This window comes from Chlamydomonas reinhardtii, chromosome 6 (assembly GCF_000002595.2).
Source record: "Chlamydomonas reinhardtii strain CC-503 cw92 mt+ chromosome 6, whole genome shotgun sequence".
NCBI classification, from domain to species: domain Eukaryota; kingdom Viridiplantae; phylum Chlorophyta; class Chlorophyceae; order Chlamydomonadales; family Chlamydomonadaceae; genus Chlamydomonas; species Chlamydomonas reinhardtii.
The window spans coordinates 5,835,364-5,848,673 of record NC_057009.1 but is presented as its reverse complement, the minus strand read 5'-3'; the positions used below and the strand labels follow the sequence as shown (position 1 = coordinate 5,848,673).

Genomic DNA, 13,310 nt, shown 5'->3' with positions numbered 1-13,310 from the left:
TCAATTTGTGACTGCGGTGAAGGGGGCGAAGGGGGCGTGTTTGATACCAGAATTCACAAAGCTGCACGAAGACGTTTTGCGTTCAAACATCATACTTATAGATATCCTGTTACATAAGCAGTCGTGTGGATAATGCCTGCTGCCAACGGTGTCACTGGGTTGGGGCCGGGGCAGCCCCTGAGGCCTCGTGTGGTACATGACCCCATTCTCGCGGCGCTCAGTGTGCTGCTGCTTTACATGGTGTGTTGGATCTTCATGTTCCCCGCAACCAGCTGGTGAGCTCCAGGTGTCGGGGTGGGACCTTAAAGTGGGGTTTGACACACCGCTGAAGCTGCTTCACAACAATGAAGCACGTGCGGAGTCTTGGCGGGGTAGCTCTCATACCAGTATACCACAAGTCGAACACTGCCCAATTTAGGCTCGTTTGGCTCTAACACACTGAAGCGCCTGGACGTGCACACTTCGTAACCTACACTCAGAACCTCCTCCGCGGCCGTGTTGACCCACCAGCCGTGCCGCCGTTACACTGCACCGGCAACTGTCGCCCAGCACCCCCTGACTCTCCTCCCGCTGCTTCCCTCTTCTTCGCGTGCGCCCCGCCAAACTCCGTTCAAGGAGCGGCTGGCTACCCGGCCATGAGCGGCTGATGGTGTGGCTGGGCGAGCTCGACTTCGTACCCGCGCCCCGGGACGTCGCTTCCAAGCACGGCCCGCACACCGCCGTCAAGCTCACGCACATCCTGCCCTCGGGTGCGACCGATACGGGCGGGGCAAGGGGCGTGTGGTCCAGGGGGTGGCAGCAGCAGCAGCAGCAGCAGCAGCAGCAGCACAGGCTGCCAGGCACGCTGCTGGCCGCCAGGAGCAGGGCTCGCGAACAGCCGCGGGCAGCCGTGTGTGGACGGCGCGGAGGCGCCCGGATGAGGAGCTCAGGCCCACATGGCAACAATGCCCTGCGCCTGTGGCCTGACGCCCTGTGACGCCCTGTGCGTGCGCCACTGTTTGAGAACTGCTGTGCAGGTGTGTGGTCCCTGTGCGGCGCAATGCAGCTGGCACCGCCGCGCCTGCGCGCCGCCGCACCGCGCCTGCACCGGCTCACCGGCCGCATTATGCTGGCGGCCGCCGTACCGGTGGCCATTGGGTGAGCGAGTGGCAACGAGTCAAAAAGTAGCTGGCCGGATGCGGCCACAGGCGCTCGCTCCCAGCGTAGTCCCATCGCCGCATCCAGCACACCCAACACACCTGACACCCTACTGGCAACCCTGTCGGCACCCCGGCACGCCCCACGGCAGGTACTTTGTGATGGAGGCCCGCGGGCTGGTTGGCGGGTCGCACGAGCTGCAAAGCGCCGCGACTGGCAGCAGCAGTGGCCGTAGCAGCAGCGGCATGCCTGACAACCACCTGGCGCTGCGCGGCCTCAACGCCTGGTTTGTGCTGACGGCGGCCGTGGCGCTGGTGCAGGCGCGGCGGCGGCGCTACGCCAGTCACGGCGCCTGGGCGCTGCGCCACGTCGCCTCGGGCGCCTGGGTGGTGCTGCAGCGGCTAGTAATAATGGTCGTGTCGAGCGTGGCGATGGTGGGCGGCGTCAAGTGGAGCGAGGAAGCACGGTACGACGTGTTTGGCAAGATCGCCGTCGCAGCCATTGTGGTCTGCGTGACGGGAGCGGAGGTTTACGTGCGATGGGGTGGCGGCGCCGGGCTGCGGCCTGCGGCGCCGGTGGCCGATGCGTCAAAGTCGGGAAGCCAGGGCAAGGGCATGGCGGCTGGAGGCATCGGCTATGACGGGAGCGGTGCTGAACTGGCAGCGAATGAAGAGCAGGCAGCGGCAGGGGCGGGTTCAGTCCGGCGGCGCGGGGCGGGGCGGGAACGTGCAGGAGAACAGGGGCAAGGATTGAGCCCACGTCCACAAGCAGCAGCCGGTAGCGGACAGGCGACAGGAGGTGGCAAGAGGACCGAAGCTAACGCCAAGGCGAAATGAGCATGTAGACTAGCCCTTTGGCAGGCATCCAAGCTTTGCGGCAAGTTGGTGATGAGGCTGGTGCCGGTGCTTGTTCCGTCGTGAGCTAGCTAGCGGGCGTAGAGAGTGACAGTGCAGGACAGTGTTCTCGCGATGGGTGAGGTGGGGTGGTGTCGGTGGCCATAGCGCTGAGCTGGCCAGCTGGGCGTGAGTGTGATGTGGCAAGAGCTCTTGGCACGTGCTGGACTGGTCATCAGCGGCGGACGCGAGCAGACGAGGTTCTAGCACAACACGGACATGGGTGTGTGATGGGACAGGGTTCAAGGCAGGTTGGCGAGGTCCCGTAGGGTGCAGCTGATGCCCAGACCCACGGACATGGGTGTACAGTGCCAACCTGCGAGCCCACGCCGCTCATCGGCCGACAGGTTCAATGTCGCGCTGTGTGCTTGGCTGTGGCACAGGCTGTGATGAATGATTCGTGTCTGGTGACAGGCTGACTGCTCAAGTGCCGTATGGCGGTTACGCCATGCGCGGAAGCTGTGGTGTCCGTTACTCTGTTGAGGTGGTGGTCCGCACAGTGGCTGCAACTGCGCGAGAGGCTATGTGTACAAAATTTAATTCTGAACAGTCCTAAACGCTCCCGATACCGGTATCGCGCATATGGTGCGAAGCCGAGGCACACGCGCACGCCTCCAACAATTCGACGTTCTGGCACGCACCGACACCGTAAGACCAATTACAGCCCTGCTGGGTTGCACCCCATGGTTGCACCCACGGTCGCACTCCAACCGCCCAGAGCGTATCACACGCCAGCTTCTGTCACCGAACGTCCTGCCAGGTTCAGGGCATGAACAAATCCTCGTCCATCAGGCATCAGCCACCCGCCGAGTAAATGCTTCCTCCGACCGGAGCCACCAGACCCTTCCACCGAAGTCCATCCTTGAGCATAGAACATCCCACGATGTGTGCATGCTCCCATGATGCTTCAACAAGGAGGTGGCTGCCTTATGGCAGGAAAAGGGCTGATCCCGGGTCGTTATCAACCCAGCCACCTTGACGCGGGCGCCTACTAAGCACACGCCTCTATGTTGGGGGCCTTTGGCATCCCCGCAAATCCGGACGTGGCCGGTTGGGTGGGGTGCAGAGTCCGTGCTAACCCGCAGCTAACAAACTAGTCACGTCACTCGCCGCCAATCAACACGTGCACCCTCAGCCCCACGCCCTGCTAGCGCCGTTCAGGCTCTCAGCCCGGCCCCGCCGCCGGCGGCGGCCATCTCTTGCACTGCTGGCATTCAGCGCTTGTCGCAGCGCATGTTTATTGAGTTGCGGGGCTTTGATGCGCCCGCCAATAGCAAATGCAGAAAATCGCAAATGGCAGCCTCTGACCGCTTGCCCCGTTGCTTCCCTGCAACCCTGACACTGCGGATTGCAGGTGTGCTAGCCTGCCTGCGGCTGCATGTCCAAGTACGGCGCCTCATGAGCATTAATCACCTAGGCCCCTGCCAAATTCCTCGCCACAAAGTCATGTAAGACTTGCGAGGGTGGGCATCGCCTGCAGGATTGCACCTTGGCCCCATGTAATACAGCCTAGTCCTGGCTGATGAGTGCCAAGTGCATCCCTGCATGTGCCCTGACGACATCATGATAGCCTCTATGTCAGCGTGCGCAGGACGCGCAGTCATAATGAAGACCGCGGCCAAGGCCATGGATGAACTGCCCATTTTTATACAATAGGGAATAGCAATTTATAATACGTGGCGCTCGCGGTTTGTGCCAGTTTGGCACTTTTTGTCGACGCAGGCACACACGCACGCACGCACGCACGCACGCACGCACGGACAGGGGCAATCCTGGGGGGCTTCGCCCCCCCCTGGATCGCTTCGCTCGGGGGGCTCAGCCCAAAAAGTTGATCATGATCCGCCGATGAACCCACACGAATGCACTACTATTCAGCAGACCGTAACGCGTTTTGTCACTATGATATAATGCGTGCACTCCGTGGACCAGCAGTCCCAACTGTCAGCAAGCAAGTTCCCCGGCATCCCGGCGGTTGTGCTAAGTGGGTCCGGGCAATGAGACCCCTTCTGCCCTTTCCAGCCTCCAGCCTCGATGGCAAACCTTGTGAATGCCGGGGCCGTGGTCGCGTGGGGTGACCCTGCGACAATTATTGTCAGTGTTCTTGCAGCGCAATGCACCAACTCGCACTGATCGCTAGACATACTTCAAATGTGAAGGGCACATGAACCCTGACGGCTGTGCATCAGGAGCCAGCTAGCTGCCAAAGCCAGGTCAAACCAAATTATGCAATCCATGGACAACAAGTCCAAATGAAAGCTCGCGCCCGCCTTCTGGCGCCGATGCGCCAAAGCAGTTTCGTTGTCAGTCCAGGGACTCACTTCCCGTGCGGGGTAGTGGGGTACCTAACAGACATGCACGTCAACACATGGCAAGCAGGTGTACTGCAGGGTTGATATACTGCAGGTGGGAATACAGCCTGCGCACATAACCAAAGTTCTAACTCGTCTCGTAATTCCAATTGTTCCCCCGTAAAGCCCATGTTGGGCAGGTATGCACCATTTCCCCCACGTTCTTTCACTACAGTCACTCAGTCCTGAGCGGTCGGCTCCTCCAGCTCAGCCGCCGTCTCATGCTGCACCGCGTGCAGCACCCCCAGCAGCTTTCGGAACACTCCGACCCGCTTTGCAGGCCGCCGCGCCGCCGTCACGCCTGCTGCACCAGCGCCTGCGGCACCAGCTGCCTTGGCGAGCACGGGCGACGACGACGGCGGCGTGGGCGTGAGCGGGCCGTGCACATGCACAGGCAGGGGGCTGCCTGCCGCCACGCGAGTGGCCGCGAACGCGCCGGGCGGCGGCGGCACCGACGTGAGCGACATGCGGGCGCCGGGCGCCAGAAAGCCTTCATCCAAGGAGCGCCGCGGGTTGTGCCCGGTCGGCGTGCCGGCGTTACTGCCGCCCGCGAGCGCAATGGGCTGGGAGGCATGGTCAAGAGACCGCCGCGACCGCGCGCTCACACGATTGCTGCACGGCCGCTGGACCGAGCTGCCACCGGCGCTGCCGCCCGCCAAGCGATCGCCAACAAGCACCTCCCGTGCCGCCATCGTTGCAGACCCAGACGGGCCGCCCAGCGCAGCCACGCCCAGCATGCCCGCAGCCGCCAGCGACGGCGCTCCTGGCGGCGGCGGCGCCGTCAAGGACCCTGCGCTGCCGCCGCTGAACGACTTGCCGCCGAGGGCGCCTGCCGCTACAAGCGATCGCAGCGGCGCGCGGGTGCCGACCAGCAGGCCGCTGTGCTTGCTTGATGCCTGCCAGCCCTTCTCCAGCTCCTTCTCCCACAGCGAGTTAACGACCGCGTCGAAGTTGCGCTGCGAGCCGGCCGGCGACATGCTGCTGCCGCGCGGGCGCTGCGGACCCGAGTCAAACAAGGAATGCGACCGCGTGAGGCTGCAAATGCTGCTGTTGCCGCCGTCAACGCTGCCTCCAGCCGTGGCCGCGGCCGCAGCCTCCGCCTCCGCAGCTGCTTTCGCGGCGGCCACGTCCGACGCAGTGGGGCGGCAGGGGCTTTGCACAACAGTGGCGGCGACGACGGTGACGGTCGTCGCGTTGGGGTGGACGTTCATGGTCGCCGGCATGGCGGAGCCGGGCCGCCCAGACGCAAGCGACCGTGAGCGCGACAGCTCACCCCTCACAAGCGCCATAGCCGCCGCGTGAAGCGGGTGATGCGCTTGAATAGGCGGCGCGTGGCGGTCCGGTGGCGCGGCCGCGGCGGCGGCGGCAGCAGCCGCTGCCGCAGCCTCCGCCGCACGCGCCGCCAGCACTGCCGCCGCTGCGGCGGCGCGTGCCGCCAAGGACGGGGAATGTGCAAGGCGGCGTGACGGCGAGGCCGACGCCGGCGGCTCCTCATCTGAGTCGTCGTCACCAGTCGCCACCTCCTGCGCAAAGGTGATTGTCCGCGCAGTCGTTGTGCGACCGGTCAGCGGGCTGCTGCAAGCGCCGGGCGGCAGCCCTCCTGCTGCGGACGACGGCGGTGTTGGGCCACTGCCATTTTCAGACTCGCCACCGAGGGACTGCAGGCTGGGGCTGTGCGGGACGCGGATGCTGAGGCAGCCGGACTGCCGCAGGGCCGGCCGTGTGGCAGGCTGTGGCGCAAGGGGCATGGCCGCGCCGTTGCAGCCGCTGTTCTTGATCAACGGAATATCGGAATCATCGTCGGAGTCATTTGGAATGGCGTACGCTGCATGGTCTTCGTGCTCGACCCGGTCGCCGCCGCTGCCGTCGCGCCGGCTGGCGCCCAGCTTCCGCTGCAGGATGGCGCTGGCCCCGCCGCTCCCAGCCGCTGCCGCTGCTACCGCCCCGCTTCCGGTACTGCCCGCCGGCTCCGAGCCTGCCCAGGACATGTCCACTGACCACCGCCGCTGCCGCGCGGATTTGAGCCGCTGAAAGAGGGCGCCGCCCACGGCGCCCGCAGCCCCGGCATGGCTGCCCATGCTGGTGCTGGAGGGCTCGCCGGTGCCGGCTTGGCTGAGCGCGGGGCTGACTGGCGCCGTGAAGCCGCCGGGTCCGTAGCCTAAGTCCACAGAGCGACGCCGGCTGGCATTCAGGGCACGCAAAGCAGCCACGGACGGCGTATGCGCGGCGGCCACCGCCGCTGCTGCCTCGGCCAACACGCCAGAGGCCCGCCGGTGGCGTCCGGTGGGGTGTTGCTGGTGGAGTGGGGGCTGCGGCTGTGGCTGGTCCTGAACCTTCTCCTGCGGCCTTTCCCCGTTGTCATCGCGCGGTGGCGAAGGGTTTGAGTTGCGCCGGGCCCATGTGGGCATCGCCAGCAGTTGGGTAGGCTGGCTGCCGGCTGCGTCTGGCTCCGACGCCTGAGCCGGCGACATCATCGTGCGGCTCCGCGGCGCCGTTGGGAGCGCGTTGGAGCCGGTGCCGCCGTTAGTCGCTGCTGCTGACGCTGATGGTGAGGGCGTAGCCGGCAGGGCCGATCCCACGGTGTGTAGCGACGCCGTGTTCGAGTGCGGGCCAGGTTCCGCCCACACAAACGACGATGAGCATGTAGATGCGGACCATGGCGCGGACGCATGCGACGCCACTCCAGTTGACCACGGCGAGCAAAGCTCAGCGGGATCGTCGAAAACCATCTGCTCGATCTATGAGAATGAGAATGCACACGACAGCACACAAGTGAACATCAGATGCGTTCCCTTGCCGCGGTCGCTTCCATGTGACTTCCTCCAAGCTTCTGCCCTTCCCCTTATACGCTATGTTATAAGCAGCATCGATTTTCTGGGAGTCCGGCACCCGAGCGCGGCGCGGGTTCGACCGAAGCGACACGTGTGAAGAGTAGGTGCCTTGAGATGACTTACTTATAGCGTTCAACGTATATGTAATACGTCACAGCCTGCCGACGTGCTCGCGTCGACGGACGCTGGTCCCGCATGCGTCCCGCGTCCACGCCGAAGCACACAGCAAAACCTCACCTATTCAAAGCGTTAAACAAGCAGCTTTGAGCACTCCTGAGCCTCTCAGAGCCTCGTCACTGTGAAGAGCCTCGTCACGGGAACTCAAGTCGACTTGCCCACGCACGCGCGCCAGCTCCGGTCAGCGCGACTTGCCTCTAGTGCTGCCAGTCCTATGAAGCAAATCTTGAGAGGTCAGGCGCGGCTAATCGAGGTCCTAACGTCAAACGACTATTGCACAGGCCCTGAGTGCATAGCCAGCAATGCGGTCAAGAAAGTCATATTGATAAGTAATGAGCTGTTTAAACTTGGTGGTACTGCAGCTGAAGCCCCGCGACGGGGCCCCTGTCGGACCCGTACAATCTCCGCGGACGTGGCGCGTTCCAACTTCGGTGGGCGCTCGGGACCGTGAACTCTCGGTGCGCCTGCGGCACAGTGCCAAAACGACCTTTGGCAACTGGCAAAGTCGCGTCCATTGCACTGTTTGCGGCGCCTCCTTCGCAGTGTCAAACTCCCTGTGTGCCCCCAGCACGCCCGCTGCTCGCAATTGCCCATCAAAGCTCATAGTCGCATCCGTTCCGCCTACGCTAGGGGTTCCCCTGGCCTACACTGTGATCCTACCGGCACCTTATGTCGCAAGTTAACATCCAGTCCTTCCCGCGCCTCCTTAAAGACAAGCACCCACAACCCCAAGCGTTCACTGTCAAGCCCCAATGTGGCTACGCACAGCAACCTGCTCCTTACCATCGCACTCACGACTACTCACGACAAGCAAACGTCGCGCACAGCCAGCACACCGTGATCTATGCCTGACTACGCTATCGGAGGTCAGGCAGCACCAAATTAACATATGCCGGCCTGTCCCCTCCTGTGACCTCCACGTATAACTCACCAGCCTCGCATCCATACAATCTCTGCCCCGGCGCACGGAGCAGTGAGAACCGTAGGCCCTCTTCATAACCCGGTGCCTGGCGCTTCCCACGCATTCCCGCATCCATTTCAAGCTACGGCCCATGCATCATGTATCGTGTATCACCCATACGACTATAACACCCTGTTGTGTTCTCGTTTGTTGGTGCGTTTTGCGCTGCCGCGGGATGTGTGCGCAGTGCCCGTCATAGCGCGAGTCAAAGTCCGCCAGTCCACAGGCGCTTACATACACTACACACGTTAGGATGAATCCCAAGTCTAACAAGTCTAACCAGACTGTAGAATTCCAGGCTGCCGCAGCCACCCACCCGGCCTACATCCGTCCAGCTGTGGACGCCGCACGGAGCTCCATACGAGCGCGTGCGCAGCCCATGCCGCGGCCCAAGGGCTCCTACGTCGCTGGCGTCTCTACCGACGTTGTGGTGTCAGTAGTAGTACCTGAGTCCGCTGGAGCTACCGCCGCTGTTTCAGTAGCCGTGTCAGGTAGCACCTCGGTCTCTATGGAAGCTGCAACCACCACCGCCGGGGCTTCAGGAGGCGGCGGCGGTGACGGCGGGTGAGGCGAGGGCGGTGGCGGCGAGGGCGGCGGTGAGGGAGCCGGCGGGGGCGAGGGCGACGCGGGGTGCGGAGGTGAGGGAGGAGAAGGCGGTGCAGGTGGGGGCGACGGTGGCGGGGGCGGCGGGCTTCGTGTGTACTGCGACAGACCTCCCTCGAAGTCCACATACTGGCTTTGTGCATCTGACGAGACTGCACCCCAACTGGACTGGACGTTTGCGTACACGAAGTTTTTCTGCAGAAGGGACACATCAAGGCCACTGTATCAGTTGGGGTAGAGAAGATAACGGTCTAATACCAGTCAACTTAGTTCTGGTAGAGAAGCTAGCAGCATGAGGGAAAGAACACGGCACTCTCGTGCCAGCTAGGACCAAAGCAAGCGCCCAACCCGGCGTGGAGTATCAAGCTGATGCAGCCGACAACAAGTGCAGCCCAGGACGCACAGCCGCTACCAATCCACCATCATACCCTGCATCCGGCCCTCCCACACTCGACAATGCACTCGCACCATGACAACCTGCTGTTAGTCTCCATGATACAACCTGAAGTTACTGGTGCTGCATCTCATTCCTTTTGCAGCCACTCAACCCAACCCAACCGGTGCCCCCTCCCCGCCCGCCCGGCACTCACGAGGTCGTAGAACTTGTTCCGCGCCGTGTTGAACAGCGAGGTGATGGAGTAGGCGTTGAGGCGCTGCACCTGCGGCCCCGTGCGCATGACGGCCTGGTTGCGGTCGGTGCCCATCCAGGCCGTGTTGATGGAGGTGGAGCACCTGCAGGCGGCGGCGCGGTGAGAGCGCGAGGAATGGCGGTGGAGGAGGCCGGGCGTCCGGGTCGCATCAGTGCGGTGAGGAGAGGAGGTGTGTGGAGAGGAGCTGGTGGCATTAAGGGGAGGACGGCAGGAGACAATAGCACAGAGCCCCACTGTTGCCCACAGGCACACGCACGCGTTTCAAGACACACGCCCCGCGGACACAGCATACACGTAGTACCACGTCCCTCGACCTCGGCGCCCCAGCCACGCGATGCCCCACTCACACATCAAACCTTGCGTCGTCCAGGCTGCAGGAGCTGTTGGTGACGCCGCTGACGGTGCAGGTGCAGTTGTCCAGTGGCGTGGAGCAGGCCACGACGCCAGCCTGGGTGCTGTGCATGCACAGCGCGCCGTTCTTGCCGCCGCACTCGTTACAGCTCTGGTCGTACCACTGCAGGTACTGTAAATTGCCCTTGTCTGCACGGAGGGAAGGCATAAAAGGGCCGGAGGTCACGCACGCAAATCTACGGCACAGCATCCAGAGACCGCAGCTCTGGTATGTTCGGAACCAGCCCGCCCCTTCCTGCTGTCCGTGGATACTCTGTGGAGACCCAGTCCTCGTGCAGCCCCTGCTGACTCCTAGCATGCCCGCTACCCGCACTACTCTCTTCCCCTCCCGTTGCCAATGCATCGGCGCACCAAATCTTGGAAGCAGCGCTAATGACACCACGAATCCCGCGCCGTACGTCACTGCCGGGTCGCCGCTGGCGATGTAGGCGGCCGGCGAGGTCACATTGGCCCTGAGATAGCAAGATGAAGCGCTTAGGAGGCAGTCGGTTTGCGCGGAACAAGAAACGGGCATCTCAAGGCCTGCGCACGACAATGCTTGGCACTGGGGCCAGCCAATGCAGGGAGGCCCGAGAACCTTGAACACTGGAAAGGGAGCATAGGACTCCTGGCGTGACAGCAAGTGAGTAGCCCTTAAGTGGCGATCACCCTGCACCCACCTGAATGCTGCCAATGCCATGGTAGGGGGCGTTGCGTTCACCTGTGCGCGGAGCGGGGTTCGGCAGGGTCCGACGCTTTCCCCAAGCCTTGTCGAGTTCTCGGGTTCCGAGCCTTTCACATCAGCCACCCCCACGACCAGTACGCGCTCATTTACGCCCCTCGCCCGCCGCCGCCGACTCACCATGTTGAAGATAATGTCCGGGTACGGCATGCGCAGCACTTGCAGGCGGTCCACCCGCAAGTTGTAGATCGCGATTAACGCCTTGTAGTTTGTGATCTGCAACCGCGTGCCAAACACACTCGAACGCATGTGCAGGGACGGCGCTTCAGTGGTTGGCCCCGGGAAACGCACCCGTACCGACCCTTACAGACCCCGGGGAGCGCGTGACATCAAGGGGAACTGCAAGTCCGCACCAACGCACCAAGTAGTCTTGGAAGGTTGTGTTGCACAACCCGCCATAGGACGCAGTCAGGTTCGCAAGCAGCGTCGCGTTCACTGCTGGGATGAGCGCCAAACCTATGACAAATGGATCGCCCTGCGTCCAGACGTGCAGGGCCAGGGCGCGTCTCAGCAGCCAGCGGCAGGTGAGCGCGGAGTGGAAGATGCCCGGTCGTGGATTCCACGCACCCTGGCAATGGGCGTCAGGGGCTGGCAAGGGTCATATATGATGCCACCACATGATTTAAGGAGCACCAGTGCGCAGGCGAGCAGCAGGAGCGGTTTGGGCCCCATTCCTCTCGTCGCGCTGCTATATTTTTTGCGAAGTCAATGCACCCTTAGTAAATTATAGCAGTAAGAGCAGATTGATAATGTTGTTGCGAGAACGGGCCGAGGACCGAGAACTAAAGTCAGTCAGGGTTCAACTTCAAGAAGGAACGCGCCGCATGACTTGCTAGTAACTATGGTAAATCTGTGGTTGAAAGGGCTCCATAGGTAAAACATGCAAATTGCCACAAAGTAATGCCAAGGACTCGGCACAAACCCGCCGGGAGTCGGGGCCATGATAGACCATCCGGCGCCCTTGCTACCCCTCCCCAGGGCGTGCAGCAATAGCTCGCAATGCAAGCGTCAAATGCGCGCGCCCCATGTTAGAACTGCGGGTTTTGGCAAGTCGCGTGAGCCCTTCTCATCGTTGTGGGATTCCTCCACGCTCTGCTGACACAAAATTTGCCCGGAAGCAGCTGACTATTTGAGAGTGGTAGCGTGGTCGTGGACGTCTGGCGCCGAGCAGCATGATGGCCATGGCAGACAGCGGGGCCATAGCAGACAGCGGGGCCATAGCGGTCTTTTTCCTGAGAGAGTAGGGAAAGGCACAGCACCACACCGGCACGCAACCTGCGACACGAGTCTTAAATAAAGCATTCTCGATAACGAGCAAGCAGAAAGCCAGGGACTACCGCACCAGCCACCGAAACCCAAGGGCACCCCTCAGGGGCAAAGCAAGGGCAGACCAAAGCAACGGCAGACCAGGCCCAAAAACAGGCGAAGCAACCGAACAGAACAGTCCGCTCTGGTCTACGTACGCATTCGTTTCCACCACACTCGTCATTAACATAACAAAACAGACAGAAAGAGAAAAGGCAGGAGAATTGGAGGAACACGGGCCAGGGAACAGGGTTACATCAATAATGTGATCCCGGGTCGGTCATCCGCAGTGCTGAGTGTGCGTGTGTGATGGGACAGGGTTCAAGGCAGGTTGGCGAGGTCCCGTAGGGTGCAGCTGACGCCCGTACCCCAAGCAGACAGCAAACAGTTTGCAGCGGCAGAGCAGAAGTGCATGGCTGGTCGAACGCCGGAGTTACTGTACCGACAAGTTGCTGGCTGGCTGGAAGTTTGCTGATGCGCAGTTTGCGGAATTGACGAGTGTTGCGGAACTAATGCGTACGTAGACCAGAGCGGAAGGCGGAGTGGGCTTGCAGGCGGCACGAGAGTAGGCAGTCAGTAGCGCAAGTTGCGAATTCCCATGTTACCTCGTAACCGACGGTAAACGCTGTGGACGGTCGCGCCCATGGCTGGCTGACGGAAGCTGTCTGCTGTATTGGGATGGCTGGGCTGGACGACGCCGGCCGGGCTGGCGTTGGGACTACCAGATAGGATGCGCCCGAAACCAACCTGGAGGACACCCGCGCCACCGGTGCCCAGCACGACATGTAAGGGAGGGAGGGAGGGACAGGAGGCGTGATGCACTGCAGCGTAGAAGCTATGTCGCTAGGCGCGAGGCAAGCAACGTCAACCCCAAAGCAACCGCGAGGACATGGTGCGCAAGCCGGGCTGCGGGCTGTGGCTGTTATGGCTGTGCGCTGCGCGGGGTGACTAAACGAAGGACAAGCTAAGTACGGGGACGTGCGGAAGCGGCATGTCGCAAGTGTCCGTGCGGTCCCCCCCATCTCTCATCCCTTATCACCCACGCCTATCACCCCATCTTCAACACGAGTTGCAACTGCGGCTTCTCGGGTGGGGCTGGGTGGGCGAGGTGGGGCTTGAGTAGGATTGGTAAGGGTGGTCGGGGGGGGGGGGGGGGGTGACTTGAATTCTTCATGGCATTGGACGTTGGTCGTTCACAACCAGTTGATGGAAGAATTCAAGTTCAAATCGTCGCGTTGAAGCTACGCAAGTCTGCTAGACAGGGGAAGGGGCA

General features: G+C 62.3%; 3 protein-coding genes across 4 annotated transcripts; 1 reads left to right on the top strand and 2 right to left on the bottom strand.

Moving 5' to 3' along the window:
* The first annotated feature begins 83 nt into the window (after positions 1-83).
* CHLRE_06g287900v5 (uncharacterized protein) lies at positions 84-2,569 on the top strand. Its single transcript, XM_043063372.1, has 4 exons — positions 84-275; positions 616-749; positions 1,017-1,137; positions 1,289-2,569. The coding sequence occupies exons 1-4, from the start codon at positions 133-135 to the stop codon at positions 1,971-1,973; spliced, it is 1,083 nt and encodes a 360-aa protein (XP_042924078.1). The 5' UTR covers positions 84-132; the 3' UTR covers positions 1,974-2,569.
* A 2-nt stretch (positions 2,570-2,571) lies between these two features.
* CHLRE_06g287850v5 (uncharacterized protein) lies at positions 2,572-7,703 on the bottom strand. 2 transcript variants are annotated; one of them, XM_043063371.1, is made up of 2 exons: positions 7,333-7,703; positions 2,572-7,116 (listed from the first exon to the last, which is right to left on the bottom strand). In XM_043063371.1, exon 2 carries the CDS (start codon positions 7,105-7,107, stop codon positions 4,558-4,560), a length of 2,550 nt encoding a protein of 849 aa, XP_042924076.1. In that variant the 5' UTR covers positions 7,108-7,116; positions 7,333-7,703; the 3' UTR covers positions 2,572-4,557. The 2 variants fall into 2 exon arrangements, with proteins under 2 accessions (XP_042924076.1, XP_042924077.1); XM_043063370.1 differs by having other exon boundaries at positions 7,447-7,703.
* Positions 7,704-7,793: 90 nt separating this feature from the next.
* On the bottom strand, positions 7,794-11,606 carry CHLRE_06g287800v5 (uncharacterized protein). The gene is made up of 8 exons (XM_001695324.2): positions 11,300-11,606; positions 11,094-11,207; positions 10,853-10,948; positions 10,671-10,711; positions 10,363-10,463; positions 9,948-10,140; positions 9,541-9,682; positions 7,794-9,145 (listed from the first exon to the last, which is right to left on the bottom strand). The coding sequence occupies exons 1-8, from the start codon at positions 11,402-11,404 to the stop codon at positions 8,747-8,749; spliced, it is 1,191 nt and encodes a 396-aa protein (XP_001695376.2). The 5' UTR covers positions 11,405-11,606; the 3' UTR covers positions 7,794-8,746.
* Positions 11,607-13,310: the final 1,704 nt, after the last annotated feature.

Excerpts from the sequence above, each read along its gene's own strand:
- CHLRE_06g287900v5 (XM_043063372.1), top strand. The coding sequence starts at position 133 with ATGCCTGCTGCCAACGGTGTCACTGGGTTGGGGCCGGGGCAGCCCCTG. Across the intron at positions 750-1,016 it reads CACGCACATCCTGCCCTCGG|GTGTGTGGTCCCTGTGCGGC; the intron begins GTGCGACCGATA and ends ACTGCTGTGCAG. Across the intron at positions 1,138-1,288 it reads GCCGTACCGGTGGCCATTGG|GTACTTTGTGATGGAGGCCC; the intron begins GTGAGCGAGTGG and ends GCCCCACGGCAG.
- CHLRE_06g287850v5 (XM_043063371.1), bottom strand. The coding sequence starts at position 7,107 with ATGGTTTTCGACGATCCCGCTGAGCTTTGCTCGCCGTGGTCAACTGGA.
- CHLRE_06g287800v5 (XM_001695324.2), bottom strand. The coding sequence starts at position 11,404 with ATGGGGCCCAAACCGCTCCTGCTGCTCGCCTGCGCACTGGTGCTCCTT. Across the intron at positions 10,949-11,093 it reads CAACCTTCCAAGACTACTTG|ATCACAAACTACAAGGCGTT; the intron begins GTGCGTTGGTGC and ends ACGCGGTTGCAG. Across the intron at positions 10,464-10,670 it reads ATGGCATTGGCAGCATTCAG|GGCCAATGTGACCTCGCCGG; the intron begins GTGGGTGCAGGG and ends TTGCTATCTCAG.